The following is a 27,295-nucleotide window of genomic DNA, read 5'->3' on the forward strand; positions in this document are numbered from 1 at the left end:
TTTCCACTTCAATTTGAGGCTTAAGCCTAGGCTTAAACCAAATAATTTTAAGCCCGAGCGGGAGTTGGTTTAAGCCTTTGCTTAAAATTAGTTTTCTGTTTTTTGAGGTTATTTCTATAGATTAATAATAATTCTAGAGTTATTTTAAAAACCAACTTTTGCGTAATAACGTTATTATTGGATTATTAACGACTATTAAAATAAAATTCTTACTACATTTGAAAGGTTGCAGCACATGAAAATTATTTATTTCTACAATGCTTGGTATATTTCTTTTACAAAAGTAAACTTACATTCCATTTTGACATTTTAAGGAATATATCCAATAAATAAAATTACAAAGACGGATCTTCTATTGCTTATGCAAAATAACAATAAAACATATAACCAGAGAAAATATAGACAATATACTAACAACACATGTACCATGTACACAAAATTAAGTGAAATAAAACTGAATGAGACAGATACAGATGACAAGATAAAATTAAATGTCGACAGTAGTGGTTTTTACCTCAAAACAATTAGTTCTGGCATTTTGACGTATTCAGAGGTACCCAACATACTAACTTGACAGTTGAGGACGAGTTTAGTTAAGGAAATGATGGAAATACGGCACCCAGCTTAAGCTTTTCCTTAACTTTTGACAGAGGCTTAGCTAAGCAAAAGCTTAAGTAGCTGTTGAAATACCGGCCCTTAGGGCCGGTATTTCCAACCTCACTTAAGCCAAAGCTTACTTTAAGCCTTTGCTTAAGCTTAGATGCCTGTATTTCCACTTCAATTTGAGGCTTAAGCCTAGGCTTAAACCAAATAATTTTAAGCTCGCGCGGGAGTTGGTTTAAGCCTTTGCTTAAAATTTGTTTTGTTTTTTGAGGTTATTTCTATAGATTATTAATTATAGAGTTGTTTTGAAAACCAACTTTTAAGTAATAACGTTATTATTGGATTATTAAAGAATAATCTATTAATAATTTATTAATAAAATTCTTACTACTTTTGGAAGGTGTAGGCACATGAAAATTGTTTATTTCTACAATGCTTGGTAGGTATATTTATTTTACAAAAATAAACTTACATTCCAATTTGACATTTTAAGGAATATATCCAATAAACAAAATTACAAAGACGGATCTATTGCTTATGCAAAATAACAATAAAAATATAACCAGAGAAAATATAGATAATAAACTAAAAACACATGTACCATATACACAAAATTAAGTGAAATAAAAATAACATTGATACAGATGACAAGATAAAATTAAATGTCAATATTAGTGGTTTTTACCTCAGAACAGTTAGCTCTGGCACTTTGACGTATTCAGAGGTACCAAACCAATTAACTTTACAGCTGAGCATCAGTTTAGTTAAGAGAATGATGGAAATACGGCACCCAGCTTAAGCTTCTCCTTAACTTTTGACACAAGCTTAGCTAAGCAAAAGCTTAAGTAGCTATTGAAATACCGGCCCTAAGAAATTTCTGCAAAAAAATATGTCACCTCTCAACGTCCATCTCAAAACAGATACGCCCTGGACTATCTACACAAAATTAAATAAATTGATGTATAACTTACCGTCAGGAAGGGCTCCCAGCGACCACATAAAATCTACAAAAACGAAAAAAATGGCGATTAGTATATATTAAAAGACACGTCGCGGTAAACATTTAAGAACAAAAAACTCTAATTGGTTTACTAGTAAAAACGAATAGTTTGTTAACATTCATGAAATTTCAACTACGTGTCTAAGCTACGGAAAATCGACGCGGTAGAAGCTGAAGAAGGAACTAAAATTAACAGAAACGTTGTCTTTAAGTTAGCACAAACTTTTAGTAGATTCAACAGCTGCGTAAAACATTCGACTAATTCTACATGTACGTTAATTTTTTTGAAATGCATGTTTTGATTTGAGTGACTGATAAAAATAGTATCGTATATACAGGGTGTCTAATTAAGTCGGAACCATACGGAAAAAAATTTATTTTTAGTTTTATGAAAAAAAGTTATTTTTGAAAAAAAGTTATGCATGATCTAAAACCTAAAATAACATAATATTCATATTTTTTGACAAACCGTAAATATGACTAAAAATATGTAATGTTTGATGGTGGCATTCTAGGTTTTACATCACTCAGAAATTTTTATAAAGAATAACTTTTTTTCATAAAACTAAAAATAAAATGGTTACCCGTATGATCCCGACTTAATTGGACACCCTGTGTATTGGTTGGTATAAAGTTTACTCTACTATTAAGTTTAAATTAATTTTTTTTTCTCTGATTCTGGCCTTGGTTTAGAACTAGAACCTTTAGCCACGTAATTGTATAACTTATCACTAACTCAGGTGTAATGTGTAGTGTGTAAGTGTCTTGTTACTTAAATTAATTTCGAGCTATTAGTAATTTTTTTACAAATATTACTTATATCTTGAGTAATTTGCCGAGTAATTCTTAATAATAAGTTTTATAAATACATCCACCAGAAACTAGAAAATTAAAAATCATGCATCTCAAAATTTCTTTCGCACATATTTTCTAACACTACGTCCATTTGACTATTCTGCATAATTATTTGGCGACTACACACTAGAATTTAACGAAGTTATATGTATTGGAAGAAACATCAAAAGAAAAGAAACTTTTCAATTTGGAGTTGAATTAGTTGGTATAAGTAAGTATATAACTGATACCTATGCCGTCACAATAAATTATGTAATCTACCAATTTTTTATCCACAAATTTGTTACCATACAGCCTAAATAAATGTTAGTATTTCTGATTAGGTTGATTTGCGGAGTTTTGTTCAAAAATGCCCACTTTAAACAAATCTGAAGGGTAACGGGCAAAATTTTTGAGCAGAAATTGTTTAAACAATGTTTAAATTTAAAAAAATGTTTTTAAGCAATTTTTGCCCAAAAATTTCGCCCGATCCCATTTAAATTTGTCTCACAGCGGTCTCAGAGAGCGGTCTCGGAGCCTGGACTAAATTAGTACCATGGTTATAATGTTTTAATAGGGCAAAAACAATAACCCAGAAGTACAGAGGTACCCCAGTTACACATTAGACAAATATATTGTACGATTATAATTTTTAAACATTTAATTTTTATGACTTTTAATGATCTCTTTAAAATATGTCCACAATTCTTTTGAAGGTTTTTCCAACTAAAATTATGTTAACACTAACTTGAGAGGATCTGTTAAGTTAAATGCAACTAAAACGCACGAACTAAGTACATAAATCTTACAAAATAGACTCTGAACTTGTACACTTTAATGGACCGTTTTGCTACTAGAAACAATAAGTGTCACATTAACACCTTAAAATGTTACGTAGTTACAGAATTTTTGTTAAAAACTTTTCTAATAACTATTTCTCGACTACACTAAGAATACAAACTTTTTGTTAATTTCTAGACTAAAGAATTTGATTTCAGAATGCACATTACCCTAAAATATTGTAAGAAAAAGTTGGTTTTCTTTTAAGCTTTGTCTGTAAAATATTTTACTGCAATAAAAGTAAATTTATCTCATGTACGTCGTGTTTAAAGGCTGTTACATGTTTTTTTTCTTTTGTATTACATAACTTTATTGCCACGGTAGTGTAGACAAAAATTTAGTCCCACATGAAAACCACCCGCAACGTTTTCCAGAATAACAAAAGTCGATGTTTCAGTAATCATCTCTGATCAAAATCAAAATCGTATCTTGGTGACTTTTTGAGAAAACTGTGATTTTATACAGGGTGTCCCGAAAAGATTGGTCATAAATTATACCACAGATTCTGGGGTCAGAAATATATTGATTGAACCTCACTTACCTATATACAATAGTGCACACAAAAAAGTTACAGCCCTTTGAAGTTACAAAATGAAAATCGATTTTTTTTCATATATCGAAAACTCTTAGAGATTTTTTATTGAAAATGGATATGTGGCATTCCTATGGCAGCAACATCTTAAAAAAAATTAAAATGAAATTTGTGCACCCCATAAAAATTTTATGGGGGTTTTGTTCCCTTCAACCCCCCCACACTTCTGTGTAGGTTCCAATTAAAATATTATTGTGGCACCATTAGTTAAACACATTGTTTTACAACTTTTATGCCTCATAGTACTTTTTCGATAAGCCAGTGTTTATCGAGATATTTTGAATATTTGTCGAATCCACCACATATTTGTATATGGTTAAGTACGATTATGTTAATAATCTGAAAATTTATTAATAATTTACATTTTTAGGTATATTTTGAAAAGGAAGCCGCATCTCGATAAAAGGTGACTTATCAAAAAAGACTAAGAGGCAAAAAAGTTTTAAAAACACCGTGTTTAACTAATGATACCACAATAATAGTTTAATTGGAACGCACACAAATATTTGGGGGGTTTAAAGGAACAAAATCCCCATAAAATTTTTATGTAAATATATTAAAAAGAAGCTGCACCTCGATAAAAACTGGCTTACCGAAAAAATACTAAGAGGCAAAAAAGTTTTAAAAACGTTGTGTTTAACTAATGGTACCACAATAATGAATCAATTGAAACGTACACAAAAGTTTGGGGAGTTTAAGGGAAGAAAACCCCCATAAAATTTTTATGTGGTGGACAAATTTCACTATAATTTTTTTGTAAGATGTTCCTGCCATAACAGTGATACGTGTCCATTTTCAATAAAAAATCTCTAACAGTTTTCGAGATATTAAAAAAAATCGATTTCACTTTTGTAACTCCAAAGGGCTGTAACTTTTTTTATGAGTACATTTTACTAAGTTAAGTTATGTTCAATCGAACTATTTTTGACCCCAGAATGTGTGGTATAATTTATGACCAATCTTTTCGGGACACCCTGTATAATTCGTACATATTTATGTATAATTTCACCTTAGACCTTTTAATACCTACAATAAAAACGCCGCAATAACAATATAATAAATAATAATAATTACTTTTATTTCAATAAATTTCATTTTTAACAAACAATTTTAAAAATTTTAATTATTTTAATTATAATAAATATTATAATTAAATACTTGTAAAGAATTGTACTCATTTACAGCATGCTAAAATATTTTTTGTAAAAATAATAAATGAAAAATCCTTCATAAAATGTATATTTATTAAAAAAAACCCTCAACGGGTCACATATATCACAGAACGTTCTAGATCTAAGTAGATCATCATCAGTTCTGTCACCTAAAATAATTATAACCACTTTAGTGAATACAAATGTTAAAAAATTGAAATGTTGGCCAAGGTTAAAAGCAAAGTTTGATTATATTTACAGGCAAATCACATGGTAAGAAACCAAAAATACATGGGTAGAAATCCTTTAAATGTTAACAAAATGCGTTACAAGGTCATTATTATTGAAAAATCCAAGTGATGTTTAAAAATCTGTGGCTTTTGGCTTCCTATGACCCTCCACAAGGCACGTGAGTTGCTTAATTGGCAATACGTCTTCACATTAAGGATGGTATCAACTGGATTGAGTATTCAGAGCATTTTCGATTGATGTCAGAACGAGACTGTCAATGTAGCGTAAGGTTTTGTGAATTGATCTAATGTTACACTAGCCATCAATTTGAACCACTAACCACAAAAATCTTCCAAATTGATGGCTAGTGTAGCATTTGACCAATTCACAAAACCTTACGCTACATTGACAGTGTCGTTCTGACATCAATCGGAAATGCTCTGAACGCTCAATCCAGTTGATACTCACCGTCCTTAATGTAAAGACATGTTGTCAATTAAGCAACTCACATGCCTTGTGAGGGCTCATAGGAAGCCAAAGGCCATATCCTTACAGATTTTAATCCAGGACTTAGATTTTTCAATAATAATGTCCTTATAATGCATTTTGTTAACATTTAAAGGGTTTTAACGTCATGTATTTGAGGTGGCCTGTAAGTACAACCACACTTTGCTTTTTACCTTGATGAACATTTCAATTTTTTAACATTTGTATTCACTAAATTGGTTATACTTATTTTAGGAAACAGCACTGATGATGATCTACGTAGATCGAAAACGTCCTGTGATAGATGTGGCCCACTGGGTTTTTAAATAAATATATCTTTTATAAAGGATTTTTCATTAAAAAAGAGATTTTGGCGTGCTGTAAATGAGTATAGTGTAAAACGGCTAGATGATTTCGTACAATATTTTTAGGAAAAATGCGCATTCGATAATAAAAATACTTAAAATCCCACCACAAGGATACCTTTCATGGTGAGTGAGAAATTATGATCTATGATTATCTAGTTTCTATTGAAAAGATTAGATCGCACCTTCGGGAGGCTACAAAGTGTAAGGAATACCAGGCCGACGTCTTATGAAGGACCAGTAAGGAAGAATTCTTCCATGACCTGAAAAGGATAACTACTGCCCCGACTTGCGTGAATATTGTCAGTATCTATACAAAATTTCCTAGCTATACCTAAAGCCTAGCTTTACAGACAGTATAAGTACGAGGAAAATCAAAACGAAAGAGGAATTGTAGTTCGAATATAAGACAAAGATTAACAGAATACGAATTGTTACAAATATCATCTCATCAGTAAACTTTTACATAAATTAGAATAGTTCAATTTGTTTAGTCATTATCAATAACTATTGCAAGAAACGTAGTTGAAAGTATCTATTATTATATAAGAAAAAGTTTAAACTTCTACATCCCCTCCATTTTACAAAAATGGAGGGGAATGCCCCCTTCTCGGTGGTGAAAAACTATACATTCAAAATAAGTCTGGAATTTAATAAAATGACTAGTTCAAAGTATCTTTTGTTCTATAGAGTTTTTTCACTAAGTCAATACTTTTCAAGTTATTTGCGAGTGAATAAGTTTTTTAACAACAATTTTAACAAAAAAACATGTTTTTGTACGGTTTTTCACAAATAACTCAAAAAGTAAGTACTTTATGGAAAAAAATATTCTTACCAAAAATATATAAAAAAGTGAAAATGGTGTATGTATGAAGTCTGTAGAGCCAGTAGAAGCTGAGTTGTAGCTAATGAAAAGTAGGTTCTTATTCTTCAAATTCCAAATCGAAAATTTCAACGTGAAATAATCAAAAAACAGATCACTTTTCGGGGAAAACACATTTCAACTTTTTTAAAGTGTTAGCATCCCAAATAAAATTAATCGTTAATGCTTCACAAGTTACTTTACCTTTGTATCGTTTATTATGATCTATGTGTTTCATTGGTTTAAAGTGCTAATTTTTTAAAGTGCTCATCGTTTAAAGTGCTCAAAATCACTTAAAAATTATTAGTAATACCAAAAATCTAAAAGAGTTATAAAATGTACGTTTTGCTTTTCTGAATAGTTTGGATTTCTGTTTTCCTGTTAGACAAAAATTGGTTTTGCTATGGCTGTTCAAAATTTGCATACACTCGTGATTAGTGACTCGTTCAAGTCATTTTAACTACAGCCTTTTCAAAAATGCACTTTGAACCGATGAAACTTACAGATCATATAAAGAATACATAAACAAAGTAACTTGTGAAGGGGTAACGATTATTTTATTTGTGATGCTTATTAGTGGGGTAATTATTTTAACCAAAAAATAAACGGGACCAACAATATTTTGAGCGTAACTAACCTAATTTAATGTTAGATATTTTTTTTTGTTAAAAATGAACATATTCACTCGAAAATAACTCGAAAATATTGACTTTTAAGTGAAAAGTCTCTATAGAACAAAAGTTCCTTAGAATTAGTTATTTTATCCAATTTCTGACTTATTTTGTATGTATATTTTTCACCCCCGAGAAGGGAGTATTTCCCAATTTTTGTAAAATGGAGAGAATGTAGAATTGTAAAGTTTTTCTCATAATAATAATAATAGAAAATTTCAACTACCTATTACCAAATTTTCAGCCTTCCTTAATTTTTTTTGAGGTCAAATATAATAAGATTTATTTTGGGGTCGGGCTAGAAATAAACATGAGCGTTCACTATTAAATAAACTTAAGAACGCAGGCCCAAAATTTCCGGCCAATGCTTTTTAAATGTATTAATTTTTTTTCGAATCCTGATAAAACTAATAAGTATTTTTGAAAAATTTAAACGCAGAATAAAATATTACATTATTACCGAGGGCCGAAAAAGTCCCTGAATACTTCTATAATGTTTATTTTAATAAGTTATAGGTGCGAAGAAGAAAAGAAAATTGAGTGTGATTTTTAATTTCAAATGTCTCATTCAAAAGAAACTTTTTGTTTATTACAGCCTCGGTAATAAAATAATATTTCATTCTGCGTTTAAATTTTTCAAAAATATTAATTAGTTTTTCCAGGATTAAAAAAATGAATGCATTTAAAAGCATTGGTCGGTTTTTTACGCCTACGCTCAACCGACAACGTTTTGCAACACCAGAAATTATGCTCACTTTCATAGTGGATTTTCATGTGAATGGATTAACGGATTCCGCTATTTTTTTTTAAATTTTTTTTTGGTATGGTGTATTCCACGAATATAAGACTGTTTTGGATTATCGCGACAACGAATATTTTAGTGTGCAACATAAGAAGTACGAAAGTATTTTGCTATAATAATTACTCCAATAAACAATATGATTTACAATTTTGTTTTGGTTCTTCATATTTTGCACAGTAAAATATTCGTTCTCGCGATAATCCAAGAGAGTCGTATATTCGTGGAATGGGGTATATTTATATTTTTGGGCAAATGGTTGCTTAAACTTCTCTTTTGACCTTATACCGGGTGGAAGAAAAGAAATGTTTTTCTTATGTTAAGTTTGAGATACCCTGTAGGGAGCAACATGTATAAAAGTGGTGATATATCGAAATAATGTTATAGTCTCATGCTTTTTGAACAATTTGTTTTTATAATTTCTTTGATATCTCTAGAAATAAAGAAAGTATACGGTTTTACTGTTTAACATGTATCTTAACTGGAACAGTACTAAATTAAAAATAAAAAATAACGACAGTTAACACAGTTTAAGAACAGAAAGGAACATAACGTAAACCAATATCTCTGTCTTATTATAAGTTATCAATAGGATTCATGTCGGGACTGTGATCAATTTAATATATTTTAATACATAATATATGAATATAGGCCAATTTAATATATGAATATTTACCTCACTTAAATATTGAGTAATGACAGGGGTTACGTGGGGGGAACTCTTATAAATGTTGATTAGAACTGTGAACCTTATGAACCCTTATAAAATAAACTCAGTTTCTCACTGAAATTGTACGTACAGCTTGTGCGTGAGGGTTAAATTTTGATTATAGATATTAAACAACACTAATTTAATTGATTTTAAAATTTACAAAAAGGAATCAAATATAGTCTTTTTCGCTCATCTGTCTCCAAATTTGTGCTCCTCTTCTCACTAATTCAGTTACTGTTAAATGTCGTTTATCGGATATACGAAAATCTTTCATAAAATTCAAGAAAGGATTGCGAAACATTTCCTATGGGACTCCTCTGACTGGACTTCGTATTATCTGTGAGAATTATCATGACTTTTTGAATATGTTTTATCCATTTTTACAATAATTTTCACAATCTAAACACTTATAAGTGACATTTCAAAAAAAATTGTATTGTTTCAATTAAATCATATGTTAAAGGTATGAGGGAAACTCAAAAAAAATGTCCAGAAAACATAAAACTAGAACACGACTTTGATGCATACTTACCCTTGTTTCTTTTGTTTTCCCTACAGGGTGTCTCAAACTTAATATAACAAAAACATTTCTTTTCTTCCAGCCCGTATAAGCTCAAAAAAAAAGAAGTTTGAGTAAACTTTTGCCCAATAGTGTAAAAGCCAAATAAAAATCTAAAATAAAAAAAATTGGTGGAATCCGTTACCTCGTTCACGAAGAAATCAACTTTAAAAATGAGCATAATTTTGGTAGTGCTAAACTTTTGCGGTTAGGTTTATATCCATAGGTTGTCGTTAGGCAATGAATTTAGGTGATATCACGATTTGAACAATGAATTTTAGTACAATTTTAATATTTTGTTTAATTTTAATATCTGTTTTTTTTTTACGATAAGACAATATTTGGTTTGTAAGATAAGTTGTACCACATGCGTCATTTTGTTAAAATCGGCTCCAATTCTCTTGAAAATTCCCACAACAGTTATTTTTAAACTTTAGAGAAACACTTCACAACCGTTTTTTAATAACTTTACATGGTTTTACAAATCTGACCTATTTCTATTAGTCCACAGTAAATCGTCCTAATTGGAAAATGATTACAAAAGTCTTAAAAATGATTTTAACTGCTCCGTTTGAGCGACTCCACTACCACTTTCTGAAAAGTTTTAGAGTGCAGGTTGGACGCGTTTCCGCGTCCCACGTCATTAACATATTTACGTTGTCGGACTAACGAAACGAGGCTGTAAATTTGTCGGACAAGAGATCGACAATCTTTACTAATTAAATATAAGTACTTTCAATTAAAAATAAGAGTTTTGTAATAACAAAACTACCGCGCTATTGTGTCATCTTGCGAGTGTCGGACTCTACGATCGCGCTCTCTTTTTTGTCTGACAAAAATAGTTTATTTTATTTTACCGTATAATCTTTTGATCAAAATTAAAATTTTTACAGTTTTGCTATAACAAAACCTAACCGCGTTAGAGCTACAGGTTTAGGCGTGGGGCGTGCTCAAACGCGTCCAACCTGCACTCTGAAATTTTTCAGAAAGTGGTAGACTCGCTCAAACGAAGCAGTTAAAACCATTTTTAAGACTTTTGTAAGGGTCATTCCATTTCAAATCACTCAATTTTGGAGCAAAAAAAATTTTGGACCTCCGATTTGTCTGAAAATTGGTATATAGCTTCTGCGGGACGTAAAAATAAGATATTTAAGGTCAAAAAATCTTCTTCTTTTTTTCTCAAAATGTTATTTTATGCGATTTTACAGTGATTTGGTGTTTATTTATAGAAATTTGCATTTTCTATCGTAAAGTATCAATGGAAAACATAATATTTTAATAGAAGGGACTAAAAAATGTCATTATATGGCATTATAATAAGTTACTTTGATTCAAAACAAGCTTTTGATCAAATTTTATAGTGTAGAAAACGTTAAAATACCGTTTTTTACATTTTTCTCTAATCCCAAAATATATCATAATCGATTTGGCTGAAAATTTGCCCACAGATAGATAAAACATAGGACTTTAAGTGGTGAGAAGGAGTTGAATCATATTACAATACCAAAAATGTTACATGCAATATTATAGTCAAAAATATAGGCGTCTACTGTAAGTACAATTAACTCAAAAATATCGACCTCAAGACAAAAATTGTTAAAAAGAAATTGTAATAATTGTAAATACGATTTATTTGGAACAATTTCAGTTCCTACCATTTTTGTCGAAAAGTTAAAAATGGCGGAGATATTGAGCAAAACAGGTTCTCCTTTAAAATCAAGATGGCGGCTAACGTAACGAAGGAATTCATTCGTGATTTTAAATTTAGGCTACTATTGACTCCCCTAAAGATCAGAAAAATAAAATTTTGGGCAGCTCGGCAATCAAGGTCAAATGCTATCCCGACTGGACTAATATATACTTTTGAGTCTGATATTGCTGCATGTAACTTTTTTGGTATTACAATATAATTCAAATCCTTCTAACCACTTAAAGTCCTATCTTTTGGCTATCTGTGGGCAAATTTTCAGCCAAATCGATGATGATGTATTTTGGGAATGGAGGAAAATGTAAAAAACGGTATTTTAACGTTTTTTACACTATACAATTTGATCAAAGACTTGTTTTGATTCAAAATAACTTGTTATAATGCCATATAATGGCATTCTTGACTCCGTTCTATTAAAATATCATGTTTTTCATTGATACTTTACAACAGAAAATGCAAATTTGTTTAATTAAACACCAAATCACTGTAAAATCGCATAAAATAACATTTTGAGAAAAAAGAAGAAGAAGATTTTTTGACCTTAAATATCTTATTTTTACGTCCCGCAAAAGTTATTTACCAATTTTCAGACAAATCGGAGATCCAAAATTTTTTGCCTGAGTGATTTGACATGGAATGTACCGTAATCATCTTCCAAAAAGGACGGTGTACTGTGGACTGTATGTATGGAATATAAATAGATCTTAACAAAACATGACGTCGTGATAGCACTTCTAATCTGTCGCAAAATTTTAATAAACTTTAATAATACTTGACTCCCCATTTTTCGTGTTGATTTTGCACAATAGCTGGACACGATGAAATTTCATGACCTATTAAAAGAACTAAGACTGATTTAAAAAATCTACCTACTAATTATTAATTTTAGGAAACTATTTAAATTAAGAACTCAACATTTCTAATCGAAATGATCCACGTATGACGTTAACAGGTTATAGATGGGGTTATATTTTTTTATGCTAATAATCCAATGAAAGTCTATAGTACGTTACCGGCTTTTATTAAGACAACTTTTATTATTATTTTATATTTCAGGCTAAAAGTTTCATTTTTGTATATTGTTTTAATTTATTTAGCGTATATTATATAAATCAAGATAGTTTAAAGGTGAGAAATTTAACCTAGCAATTCCGGTTCCAGAGTTGTAACTGGAAGTACTGTCTTTCTCGCATTATCTCCCAAATGATCTAGTGTCCATCGAATGTACACTAGATTTTTTTTCTATTTGAAATAGATCGAAAAAAAAATTGGGATGGCCGGTAAATGAACTCGGATTGCCCTATCAAATTTAGCGTCGTAACCACGACAACTAGATAAACCATTTCGGCGATAATAGTTAAATGGATTATACTTTCGGAACTGGATAACTTCGAAATGACTTAACCGATTTTGATCACTAAACATGAGTTTGAAACGTATTGACAAGTAGTATCTGATACATCAATTATGATAACTGAAGGTATTACATGAACTATTGACCTTAAAAAACCGTTTTTCCCATAGGAAATAGATTTGATCCTATTTATGCAGCCTATAACTTAAAAATTCGAATTATCCCAGATATGAGGTATACACTGAGTTACAGTACAATGACTGCTACCATCCAGTAAATTCTACCACGTGGAGTCAACACGAGGCTACCGCTTGAACATTCTGGACTTAATTACGACGTATTGGACAGCAAGATCAGCAATTATAAAATTATAAAACACCATGTAAAAATCAATATTTTTCAGTCTGATTTTAATTTATTGTGTTGTTACTAAAATTTTTGTAAGTCGAAAATAAAAGTTTAAATTGTGAGTTTAGTTTTTAAAAAAAGTGTTTTTCCCAAGAACATTCATAATTACCGTTAGACGCGTCGAGAGTCCTCCTACAAACGCTCAGTTATTGGTGCAATTCGTAGGTTTTGGATTTGGGTGGAAATGTTCTAAACACCGTACCATACTTGGCGTGTGTTGGATTCAGAATAGAGGAAAACATCCGAGTCCATTTTCCCCCGTGTAGGGAGATCCTGCAAACGGATGCCCTCCTGTTACCCTGCCTACCAACTAAAACCACCCGTCTTCGTCAAGACACTCCCGTACGTGTTCAGTTAGCGAACGAAACTTAGGAGTGCCTAGTGCCTTGCGCAGCCTAGATTGGTCGTAGAAGTTGTCGGCTCTTACCTAGGAGCGGTAAGGAGCCGAGGGAAAGAAAGTATGAATATAACATTGGACTTTAAATGTTATTAGTGTCTGTAATGGACATGTGGAGCTAAGAAAAAAAGAGGTGGCCCCCAAGATAGTAATATCAGTAATATTAACCTAAAAATAAGAAGAAAAAAAAAATAAAATATATACTTTGGTTATATATATACACAAAATATATATACACAAAAATAATCCTATACATATACACATATATAATAATCATATAATATAATAAGCATTTGAAAGCTTAACTCAAAGCTATTGATTTGATGTATCTACAGTTTTCCTGCTTCCCCTTGAACCTAAGATACATACCTCCAAAAAATATACCGTTTTGTACCTACCCAGTGCTATAGTTCGCTTATAGGTGGTCGAAAGTCACAAACTATAACGGTTCTGAATCGGCCCTGACCCCCTCTTGAAACACAGAAAAAAATTCAGATCGGTGTAACTTTTCCACACACACACACACACACACACACATACCCACAAAATTTTCCCCTTTTTAAATAGAAATTGAATAAAATTACTGAACTCGGTATACAATCGGAATACAATCAGATGCCGCAGAGATCGGACATAAATTTTCGAAATTTTTGGGAGTTTTGGGGACGAGAACGAAAAATAGACCCTAAATGGGAAGGGACGTAAAATCCACACCCTTGGACCAAAATGGATTCAATCCATCTTAAAGTTTTCCTAAACTTTTCCGAAACTTTAAGATGGGATTTGGTCCAATTTTTAATTCAGGCAGATTTAGAAAATCGAAAGTTTCGTGTATATATAGTGCCGCATGTGCGAGGGTTGTACGCCACTGGCGAGAACTGCCGTTCTCTGGCATACATTTTTTATACATACCTATATTTTTGTTATAGTGTAATACTATATGCAAAACACTAACTCATTTGTTGTTATGTGCTTATAATAAATAATATATTCTAGAGAGTATTGTTTTGGTAATATAGAGAAATTTTAAAAAAGAATTTCAATTTTTAAAATATCAAACTTTGAGCCTGAAATACGAATTCTACGTAAAAAGTATCCTTAACCCCTTATGTGTTCGTTGCTCCGAAATAATTTGCTATCCACCGAGATCCATCTGAAAATTTGACTAACAGTCTAAAAATTTATACTGTTTTAACAGAATTTAGGCCATTTTGAGGAATATTTCATCACGACGGCTTCCTGAATCTACCCATTAGGAATAATTTATGTGGGGTATGTAAAGGTTTATCTTCTCTGATAAAAATAGTGATATGACCGTAAATTATAATTTTATGAAGGGCTCCAAGATATAACCGGGTAAATATGGGGCCGACAGCTGGCTTTGATTGGTTGTTCCGCCGGCTTAAAGGAAACGAAATTTTGCATTTATTGAGTAAGTGGCTCATAAAGCATTATATCTGATTCTGGGTTTTATGAAACACTTGTTTAATGATCTGCACGAGGGATTAACTTTCGTAATAAACTAGATTATTCTGTACGGTTAATTTACTGTAAAACAATAACATTTTCCAATAAAAACAAAGGTTTATAGTACAAAGGGATTCGAAGAATGTATTTAGAAAGATAACCTCATAAACATAAATTACGACGATAAATATATTAATGATAACGATTGTTTTATATAGGGACAGAAGAACAGCACAAAATCTTTAAAATAATAATACTTCGCTGTATTATATTTAATACGAGAATAAAAAATAATACACTCATCCGCACAAAATTCTGTCACTAAAAATTTTTGACTAACTTTAAAATTATAACTTTATTATTTGCAGTCCGATTTTCAAGATTCTTACATCATAAAAATATATACCATTTTTATTCAGTTCCGATGCGAAGCAAAAACTTAGTTCAGAGAGCACCACCAGCACTCAAATGGCGCATGGCGGTCATTCAAAATGGCGACTACACACATGTGACGACTAATAGCACGGTAACTTTTGAACGAGACGTTCTATTTCAACCAAATTTGGTAAGTAGGTTTTTTTTAATGTACAAGATCGAGGTCTTGAACCGGAAGAATCGGTTTACCAAATGTTGTGTTTTTCCTGGTTTTTATGTAAAAATATGTTGTTTTGTTTTAAATTCTTTCACCCTGTATATATTAATTTTTTAAAAAGTTAATACCGCCATTGCAAAGAGCGTAAAAATATTTTTTAGGAAATATTTTGAACTTTTTAGTTATGTTAATTACCATTTAATAAATGCAGAACGTATATTCACATGTACCCATGTGCGACAGATTCGTGCAAATATTATAAGAATTATTGTGCGTTTAATGGTAGAACAATATAATTTGGAACACATATACTACACATATAAATGTTTAGATTTAGATATAAGGCCATCTCAGATTTTGCCTTTTACAAAAATGGCGGTCATTCAAAATTTCGTCTATCATTCCATGTCAAATCACTCAGGCAAAAAATTTTGGATCCCCGATTTGTCTGAAAATTGGTATAACGCTTCTGCGGGACGTAAAAATAAGATATTTAAGGCCAAAAAATCTTCTTCTTCTTCTCTTCTCAAAATATTATTTTATGCGATTTTACAGAAATTTGGCGTTTATTTAAACAAATTTGCATTTTCTGTCGTAAAGTATCAATGAAAAACATAATATTTTAATAGAAAGGACTCAAAAATGTCATTATATGGCATTATAACAAGTTATTTTGATATAAAAACAAGTTTTTGATCAATAGTGTAAAAAACGTTAAAATACCGTTTTTTACATTTTCCTCCATTCCCAAAATACATCATCATCGATTTGGCTTAAAATTCGCCCACAGATAGCCAAAAGATAGGACTTCAAGTGGTTAGAAGGACTTGAATTATATTACAATACCAAAAAAGTTACATGCAGTAATATCAGACTCAAAAGTATATATTAGTCCAGTCGGGATAGCATTTGACCTTGAATGCCGAGCTGCCCAAAATTTTATTTTTCTGATCTTTAGGGGAGTCAATAGTAGCCTAAATTTAACATCACAAATGAATTCCTCCGTTACGTTAGCCGCCATCTTGATTTTAAAGGAGAACCTGTTTTGCTCAATATCTCCGCCATTTTTAACTTTTCGACAAAAATGGTAGGAACTGAAATTGTTGCAAATAAATCTTATTTACAATTATTACAATTTCTTTTTAACAATTTTTGTCGTGAGGTCGATATTTTCGAGTTAATTGTACTTACAGTAGACGCCTATATTTTTGACTATAATATTGCATGTAAACTTTTGGTATTGTAATATAATTCAAATCCTTCTCACCACTTAAAGTCCTATGTCTTGTCTATCTGTGGGGAAATTTTCAGCCAAATCGATTATGATGTATTTTGGGAATGGAGAAAAATGTAAAAAACGGTATTTTAACGTTTTCTACACTATAAAATTTGATCAAAAGCTTGTTTTAAATCAAAGTAACTTGTTATAATACCATATAATGACATTTTTGAGTCCCTTCTATTAAAATATTATGTTTTCCATTGATACTTTACAACATAAAATGCAAATTTGTATAAATTAACACCAAATCACTGTAAAATCGCATAAAATAACATTTTGAGAAAAAAAGAAGAAGATTTTTTGACCTTAAATATCTTATTTTTACGTCCCGCAGAAGCTATATACCAATTTTCAGACAAATGGGAGGTCCAAAATTTTTTTTTGCTCCAAAATTGAGCGATTTGAAATGGAATGACCCATATACATATGTGACTATTAGCACGATAACTTTTGAACGAAAAGTCCAATTTCAACCTTTGGTATGTAGGTTCTTTTTTTGATGTATAAGATCGAGGTTTTGAACCGGAAAAATCGGTTTACCAGAAGTTGTGTTTTTACTGTTATTTTATGTAAAAATATGTTGTTTTTTTTTTCAATTCTTTCACCCTGTATATATTAATTTTTCAAAAAGATAATACCGCCTTTGAAAAGAGAGTAAAAATATTTTTTAGGAAATATTTTGAACTTTTTATGAACTTTTATGTTAATTACCATTTAATAAAAAATGCATAACGTATTTTCACATGTAGCTATGTGCGGCAGATTCATTTTGAATGCCCGCCATATTTGTAATAGACAAAATCTGAGATGGCCTCATATCTAAATTTGAATGTTTGTATGTGTAGTGTGTGTGGTCCAAATTATATGCTTCTACCATTAAATCCATAATAATTCGTATATTATTCCCACGAATCTGCCGCACATAGGTTCATAGGTACATGTCAAGATACGTTATGCATTTATTAATTGGTAGTTAACATAACTAAAGAGTCCAAAATATTTTCTAAAAAATATTTTTACGCTCTTTTCAACGCCGGTATTACCTTTTTGAAAAATTAATATATACAGGGTGAAAGAATTGAAAAAATAAACAACATATTTTTACATAAAAAATCAGGAAAAACACAACTTCTGGTAAACCGATTCTTCCGGTTCAAGACCTCGATCTTTTACGTCAAAAAAATCCTATATACCAAATTTGGTTGAAATCGGAATTTTCGTTCAAAAGTTATCGTGCTATTAGTCACATATGTATAGTCGCCATTTTGAATTCCCGCCATTTTTGTAAAAGGCAAAATCTGAGATGGTCTCATATCTAAATTTGAATCTTTGTATGTGTAGTATATGTGGTCCAAATTATATGCTTCTACCATTATATGCACAATATTTCTTATAATATTTGCACGAATCTGCCCCATTATTAATTATTTTTACTTAATGATCTTATTAAATATGGTAGCCCACATATCGTGACAGCATTGACAGATTTCAAAAAGGAAATAATAAGATGTCGTAATATACTAGAGGAATGGAGGACAGAGATTAAGAACCCAATTCCTATATAAAAAATTTCTTGTTTGAAGCCAAGAGTGCACTGAAAAATATTAAAACTTTTCGAAAAAAACTGCATTTTATGCAGATCACCAAACAAATAAAACATAAAAGATAAACATTAAAAAATATCTAAGATAAGAGACGAGTAAATAAAGTAGATCTTTTTCAACGCGAATATTAGAACACTTAACTATGTATTTAAATCGGACTTGCCCATATGCCTCAAAAGGAAAATCTTTGACCAATGTGTGTTGCCTGTACTCACTTATGGAGCCGAAACATTAACACTAACAAAAAAGGTAGTGAACAAGATTCGCTCAGAGGGCTATGGAGCGCCAGATGTTGGGTGTCTCCCTGAGAGACCGAATCTCCAACGAAGAAATACGTCGTAGAACAAAAACAACAGACGCTGTCGAAAAAATCGCGTCGCTTAAGTGGAATTGGGCAGGACACGTCGCCAGATTGCCAGACAACCGATGGACAAAACGTATTGTCGAGTGGAGGCCGCGAGAAGAAGCACTACGGAGCAGAGGACGCCCACTAACCAGATGGGCCGATGATTTGAAACGGTTATTTGAAATGTTATCGGTAACTGGATGCAAGCCGCACAAAATAGAGATAAATGGAATGAGCTGAGGGAGACCTATGTCCAGCAGTGGACGCGTACGGGTGGATGATGATGATTAGAACACTTTATAACTTCCAAAATTTTGGAACCAGCAAACCTATTAAAATAAGTATGTATAGTTTACCAGGATGAAGAAGGCTTACCATTGTCGATAATTATTAGGATATGGTTTTCAAAGCTTTAAATTTTGGAAACTTCACCCAGGCCATAATTTGAATAATGATACTACACATCCGTCTTATATTTGGAGTCCGTCCATAAAACTTGTCTCTAAATATATTTATTATCGAAATATTGTTGTTTAATAGAAACAAACTATTTTCAACGATTTCTACAAGTGCGACCTTCATAAAAAATCTAATCATCTAGTTTCACTACTAATTTTATCAAATTTTCGTGTAAAAATAGATCAGTTTCGAAAATCTACCTACCTCATTAAAAAAAATATCGGCTAAAACTAACAAAATGGTTAAATCAGTAAATTCTGCTAAATACTATACCCACCTATGATATGGTTTTGGTTCAACAAAATAGATAAATGTATTATATATTAAACTAATTACCTCTACAACATTGAAGGTATAATTACATACACCTTTATATCTAAACTATTATGTCTAGGACCGAATTCTAATAATACTCAAAAAGAATATAGGTATCCTAATTTCACTGAGAGGAATTTGCTTAAAGTAAAAGCACCAATATAAATCCACAAAACTTAATGGATATACAGTCATGAGTGCGCTAATTAGCGGTAAAATATGGAAAACATAATACATTGTGATTTAAAAAGAGATGAAACTATTCCAGGTGGAAATTATCGATATAAACGTATAAATTAACATTATATTAGATAGTTTCCTACCTTTAGAAGTATCGGAGGAGCATGCCAATTGTCACTGTGGCAGGAGAATTTTAGAAAATACTCCTGTCACAGACGTCTAAAGGTGGGAAACTATATGTAATGTAATGTTAATTTATACGTTTACATCGATAATTTCCACCTCTACTAGTTTCAAATCTTTTTATTTCACAATGTATTATGTTTTTCATCACTTGCGTTATTTTGCCGGTTATTAGCGCGCTCATCACTGTATCTAATCTACTATACAGTGATGAGAGCACTAATAAAATCGGTAAAATAACGCAATAGATGAAAAACATAATATATTGTGAAATAAAAAGGGACGAAACTAGTAGAGTTGGAAATTATCGATATAAACTTATAAATTTATGAGAGTTCCACATTTAAAAGAAATAGTTAGAACCAGCTCTCGAATATAATCAGACGGACAAGATATTTTGGTCAAGATGGAGATTGTTCATATAACCGTTATCAAATTCTTCGATGATCACCAAAAGTCTCTTAATATGTATCTAGAAATTTAGTTCATCCAAATACTCGATAATTTTTACTTAACATGCACGAACTTAAGAGGAAGAAGTATTTTAAAGGATCAATATGCTGCTCAGTTTACATCTCCGTTTCTGTAATTTTAAGTTAAGTTAATTACCATCTATACTAAATTTACAATAAAGATGCAGTAGAAATAAACAAACCAAGACACGTTAAATGCTACTAGGAGCTCTCCCGAATCATAATTTACAATGTATAAACTTTTGAAATTATAATTTGGGATTTACAATGTATACATTGTAAATTATGATTCGGGAGAGCTCCTAGTAGCATTTAACGTGTCGTGGTTTGTTTATTTCTACTGCATCTCGATTATAAATTTAGTATAGGGAATACTCATGACGTAGATGCATGTTTTTTTTGTATCAAATTAAAGCTAATTTTCTTAATACGATGAGATAAGCTTCATTATCAACATCATGCAACCTCTTCCGTCCACTGCTGGACATAGGTCTCTCCCGTTTTTCGCCACTCTCCACGGTTCTGTGCGTCTTGCAGTGGCGTAACCAGGGGGTTTGGAGGTTATAACTCCCTCCATTTGGGATGTACTTTGAGCTTAAATTGGCGGTATTTCATACCGCCAGAAACCCTCCAGTAGCTGTAACTTGCCCCCCTTCCTAAGGATCATCTTGGTTACCCCGTTGGCGTCTTGTTGCCATTTTTTTTTACATTCGTTTAATGTCGTCCATCCAGCCTGTTGCTAGTCTCTGCTGCGTTTGTTTTTTCTTGGGCGCCATTCAATTGGTTTTCTGGTCCATCTTGAGTCTTTCAGACAGGCTACGTGACCTGCCCAATTCCATTTCAGCCTGGCTATACGTTCGACGACGTCAGTGATACCTGTTCTTTTCCACAGGTCTTGGTTCCTTATTTTGTCTTTTTTTGTCACGCCGAGAATCGATCTTTCCATGCGCCTTTGTGCCACTCGCGTTTTTTGTGCTGTTGTTTTTGTGAGCTTGAGAGTTTCTGTTCATAGTAGTAAGAACCCATTAGTCAAATATCTTCCGTTTCATAGCTATCGCGATGTTGCTCTTAAAGATGTTTTTTTTTCTTAAAGCTGTTATTCGTCGTTGAAATTCACAGGTGTGATAATTCTTGCTTATTCTGATTTCATGACCGAGATAATATATTATGTTCTTTTGTGTCAATTCGACCACTTGATTTTGAATGGTTGGGTGTTCGCTGCTATTGAGGTTCATTTTTAGACCTAGGCGATCAAGTAGCCTTGTTGCCTTGCGTCCATTTTTTCACAGTCAACCTTATATCATCGTATTAGAAAAAAAAATAACTTTAATTTGATATACAAACAGGCATCTATGTGAAATGAACTTTTTTTTTTAAATAAATTACTATTAATTTAGTTAAAACTTTTTTCAGCCACTTTTTGACTGGCAACCTGTCATAAATGTATTCTTCTATTGTTAAATTTATATAAAGATGTGAGTTTGATTAACTACGTTATGCGCGTAGTGATTTTGGGGTGGGAGATCTTACTATAGAGCTATAGATTTAATAAATTTACTATCCGTCAAAGTTTCATCATTAATTTGCTTCTTTTAAAAATGGTGTTTTTACTTTAATCAGTCAAAATATAATAGGGCAGTCAATGAGGGTATTCGACTCCAAATTCCATCCTACTACATCGATGTACTTGATTTCTCACAGTAAATAGGGAATAGCTCAAGAATCAAAGTCTACCATATATGCTATGGTGCTTTTATCTCAGGGGTGGTTCTCACCCCTTCAAGGAGGTGGAAAATTTTTTATTCAAAATAAATACGGAAATGGCTAGAGCACCTGACTATAAGCAAAAACTGTTGTATAATTTTTTTTTTAAAACTCAATACTTTTTGAGATATTCGTGGTTGAAAATTGGCCATTTTCATTGAAAAATGACACCTTTTCGGACGGTTTTTTGCGAATACCTTAAAAAGTATGTACATATCTAACTAAAAAAACCATATAAAACATAACATTTTTGTAGTTTATAAAAAAAAACAAAGAGATTCGTTCCTTCATAAATCTTCTAGTTATATGTAATACAAAAAGAGATATGGTAGTTGAAAAGAGTTTGTTTTTTGGTGCATGCTTAAATCGGTGTATTTAACTTGAAATAACAGAGAAACGGTCGAGTTTAGATGTTTAATGCTACCAATACCTATGGTAGTGCTTGAAAAGACCTTTACAGTGAGCACTATTAAATGTCGATTATGTTTAAACTAAGCGAGGTATGCTGCAACAAAAATTGATGATTAATGTATTTTAAGAAAAAATAAGAAGTATATTTACCCCCTCATCCACCAGAATTGAAATGCATCGTTTTCCTTCTACAATACCTATTACTATAGTGTTATTTATATAGGGTGTCCCAAATGTAGTGGAACGGTCGAATATTTCGCGAACTAAACATTGGATCGAAAAACTGAAAAATACATGTTCAATCATTTTCAAAAATCTATCCAATGACACCAAACACCAACCCCCACTACACTGGAGGTGGGGTGGGAGGTAACTTTAAAATCTCAAATGGAAACCCCTAGTTTTTCTTGTAGATTTGGATTCGTTACGTAAAAGTAAGCAACTTTTATTCAATACATTTTTTCGAACGGTGGATAGATGGCGCTATAATTGGGAAAAACGATTTATCCTGATACCATAGGTAAATTATAGAAACGGTCTAATATCTCGAGAAATACACTTCCAAATGAGAAACCAAAAAACAGGTTTTTAATATTTTTTGAAAACCTATCGATAAACACCAAAAATGATCCTCCAACCCACCCCCTGGAAACGGGATGGGGGGTAAATTTAAAATCTTAAATAGCAACACCCACTTTTTATTGCAGATTAGAATTCGTCATGAAAAATTAAGCAACATGTATTCGAAACATTTTTTAAAATTGCTGATAGATGGCGCTAACAAATCGTATCGACGAATCCGAATCTGTAATAAAAAGTGGGGGTTGCTATTTAAGATTTTAAAGTTACCCCCCACCCCACCTCCAGGAGGTGGGTTGGAGGGTCATGTTTAGTGTTATTCGGTAGGTTTTCGAAAAGTATTAAAAACCTTTTTTTGGTTTCTCATTTGGAAGTATATTTCTCGAGATATTAGACCGTTTCTATAATTTACCTATGGTATCAGGATAAATCGTTTTTCTCAATTATAGCGCCATCTATCCACAGTTCGAAAAAATGTCTTAAATAAAAGTTACTTACTTTTACGTAACGAATCCAAATCTGCAAGAAAAACTAGGGGTTTCCATTTGAGATTATAAAGTTACCCTCCACCCCACCTCCAGGGGTTGTAGTGGGGGTTGGTGTTTAGTGTCATTAGATAGATTTTTGAAAATGATTGAACACGTATTTTTCAGTTTTTCGATCCGATGTTTAGTTCGCGAAATATTCGACCGTTCCCCTACTTTTGGGACACCCTGTATGTTTAAAAAATTGGACGGGTTTAAAATTAATGGTTTTTGAAAAAAAATAAGATCAAATAAGAGATACGAAAAAAAGATACTGTACAAAAATGTATTGTTTTTTAGATAAAAATTTTGTTTTAATTTTTCATTATTTGTATCTCTTACCATTTTCAAGTTACATGGAGAAAAAATTTAAAAATGCCGCTCTATAATTTGATCTTATTTTATTCAAAAACCATTAATTTTAAACCCGTTCAACTTTTTGAACATATAAATAACACCATAGTAAAAGGTATTGTAGAAGTAGAACGGTGCATTTCAATTCTGGTGGATGAGGGGTTAAATATACTTCTCATTTTTTCTTAAAATATATTAGTCATTAATTTTAAAGGCCTTTTGAAGCACCACAAAAGGTATTGGTAACATTATACACCTAAAATCGACCGCTTCTCTGTTATTTCAAGTTGAATACACCGATTTGAGCATGCACCAAAAAACGAGCTATTTTCATCTATAATATCTCTTTTTGTATTATAACTAGAAGATTTATGAAGCAACGAATCTCTTTGTTTTTTTTATACGCTACAAAAATGTCTCATATAGTTTTTAAGGTATTCGCAAAAAACCGTCCGAAAAGGTGTCATTTTTCAATGAAAATGGCCAATTTTCAACCACGAATAACTCAAAAAGTATTAAATTTTCAAGTAAAAAAATTATAAAACAGTTTTTACTTAGAATTAGGTTCTTTAGCTACTTCCGTGGTTATTTTGACCAAAAAATTTTCCATTCACTTGAAGGGGTGGGAACCGCCCCCAAGATAAAAGCGCCATAGTATATAGCGTAGGCTTTGAATAGGGAGATAAGTAGAGACTATTCCCAAAATTCCATTAAAATCCATGCAGTAGGATAGAATTCGGAGGTAATATCCTGTTCTTGCTCTCATTGACTGGTGTAAAGTCAATTTCTCAAAGATAATATTATGATGTAAATAACATGCTGACTTATAAGTATTCAAAACTGATGTACGTACAAACTGTATTGTCTAGCAATAAATTTCTTAAAGCTAGCAATTACAAATACAACCGTACTGCAATAAATCGGGTGTTCCTAATTAACCCATTTTCAAAATCTCCGAGGATTTGGCTAATTCCTTTCAATTGAAATTAAGACTAAGAATCAAGATAAATCTCAACCGCGAGAAAATAATGTCTTACAACCCCAGTCCTGCCGGCAACGTATTTGTATAGACAGTGGTTGGAATTTCGAGCCCTTGCACGCCTAGCAAATCGCTCACAGAATAGGCCAGGGTCGGAGCGGCCCGAGTGGCCGCTAAGGGCCGCATGGGCGCAAATACCCTTTTACAGCCTGCTACGTCATACAAGGAGTAATGGAGGGGAGCTGGGGCGACGGCGATAGCCGTTAATGGAATGGTTGGGGTGGTATTAATGGGTAACGGGTAGGGGGCGTAACGGAGAGCGGAAACCGATGTCGCGTTAGATGTCGCTGTTACAGGTCCGGAGTTGAGCATTAGTAACTCACCGTAGGCTCCCCGGCCAGCTGCTCGGGTTTTGGCCAGGTTGGCGGGAAGCATCACTTCCTTCGGCTGTGCTTTCTTACATTCCACCTGAAAAAAAAGACGAAAATGCATTAGAATATTTACGTTTACCAAAGAGTATACATACACTCACGGACAAAAATATTGCATATTTTGAAATTCACGTGTGAAATAAAATTTTTGTGCTGCCCACAGTGTCATAGGAATAGGATTTCTTTTTTGAATGTGATGTTTTGAAGTATCATTCTCCTCCTTCTCTATCTTTTCTCCTTCGTAAGGATCTAGTGGCGTCATGTAAATCGTTTGAATATTTCTGTCCAATTCTCTGTCTCCTGCGCGTGTTGTTTTGCTTCGAAGAATGAGTAACCAGTCATGTCCTTTATTTGGTCCGACCATCGCAATGAAGATCTTTCTCTGGATCTTCTGCCTCCTACGTCGCCTTTAACCATCATTCGTTCCATGCCTTCTCTTGTTCTAGTTATACCGGGTAGTGAATCGTAAAACGGTCCATAGGAAACTCAATGTAAAATTCTAAACTGTTGAATACCTGCTTCCCTAATTATTTTACATCAAAAGTCATAAGAGAATATTTATAGAGAATTGAAATTTGTATTAAAATCAAAAGTTAAAATTGTTCTACGATTTAAATGCATTCCAAAATTTTGAAAAATATGATATATTTGCCACAGTAGGTCTGTGTGTAAAAGTTAGGCCACACGTTACTATTTAACTGACAGTGCTCACACCATTGACTGCATAAAATATCTTTATTATTAATACTTTCTCCGCAACTGAGGGTATCTTATCAATTGTATTGTTTTTAAACAATAAATGAAAAAATAAAAATATTGACAGTTCAAAAATGTGAAAATAATAACTTCATTGTGACACATCATTGCACTGTGTGTGGCCTAATTTTGGGCTGAAAAACCAAAAAATGTATTACATTTTTAGAAAATTTTGGAATATGTTTAATTCGTAGAACAATTTTAACAGTTGTTTTCAATACAGATTTCAATCCTCTACAGGTAGTTTCCAATGTCTTTTGATGTAAAATAATTAGGAAAGCAGAAATTCAACAGTTTAGAATTTTACATTTGCAATTCACCACCCAATATGTCCAAAATATCTCAGTATATTATGGTGGATAGTTGTGGTGAATCTAGTTTTTATGTTAAGTTCGGCTAATATTGAATGATTTGTGCGATGTGTGGTCCAAGGTATGCGCAACATTCTCCGGCAGGCCATCATACACTTTGAATCCGCTCCCTTGATGGTCCAAGTCTCTGAAGCGTAGGTGGCGATAGGAAACACCAACGCTCAAGCAAGGCGTAATCCTGTGTTTTTTGTAATGTCAGTATTCCTCCAAATTTTGTGAGTTTGGCTGTTGCCAAACTGAAAGCAAGATTGGAAATTTTGGATTCGGCACAAGAAACACAAGGGGAGAAAAACTTATGGAATTTCTGGAACAAGAAAACATGTATATTATGAATACCTTCTACAAAAAGAAACCTAACAGAAAGTGGACATGGGTTGCACCTAACGGAACCACCAAAAATGAAATAGACTATTTTCTCTCAAACAACAAAAGAATATTCGAAGACGTAACAACAATAAACAACGTAACAACGGGTAGTGACCATCGTATAGTTAGAGCAAAAATAAATATTAACATGAAAGAAGAGAGGAAAAGAATATTTAAAAAACAACGCGAATAGATGCGTTTAAAGTAAAAACAAATGAAGAGCAATTCCGAGAGGTCTTAGCGGATAAGTTCAAATATGATTCTTCACATAATCAAGATGAAATTGA

The 27,295-nt window shown here is 32.1% G+C and overlaps 1 protein-coding gene across 5 annotated transcripts in view; it reads right to left on the reverse strand.

The window, feature by feature from the left end:
• Window positions 1–27,295, reverse strand: part of LOC126882898 (RNA-binding protein Musashi homolog Rbp6) — a 1,676,353-nt gene that overhangs the window by 141,104 nt on the left and 1,507,954 nt on the right. For all 5 annotated transcript variants that reach the window (XM_050647970.1, XM_050647972.1, XM_050647971.1 and 2 more), the window contains 2 exons: window positions 25,468–25,552; window positions 1,575–1,607 (listed from right to left, as the gene is read on the reverse strand). In XM_050647970.1, the coding sequence (XP_050503927.1) occupies window positions 1,575–1,607; window positions 25,468–25,552 (118 nt within the window). The remainder of the gene's footprint in view (window positions 1–1,574; window positions 1,608–25,467; window positions 25,553–27,295) is intronic.

This window comes from Diabrotica virgifera, chromosome 4 (assembly GCF_917563875.1).
Source record: "Diabrotica virgifera virgifera chromosome 4, PGI_DIABVI_V3a".
NCBI classification, from domain to species: Eukaryota; Metazoa; Arthropoda; class Insecta; order Coleoptera; family Chrysomelidae; genus Diabrotica; species Diabrotica virgifera.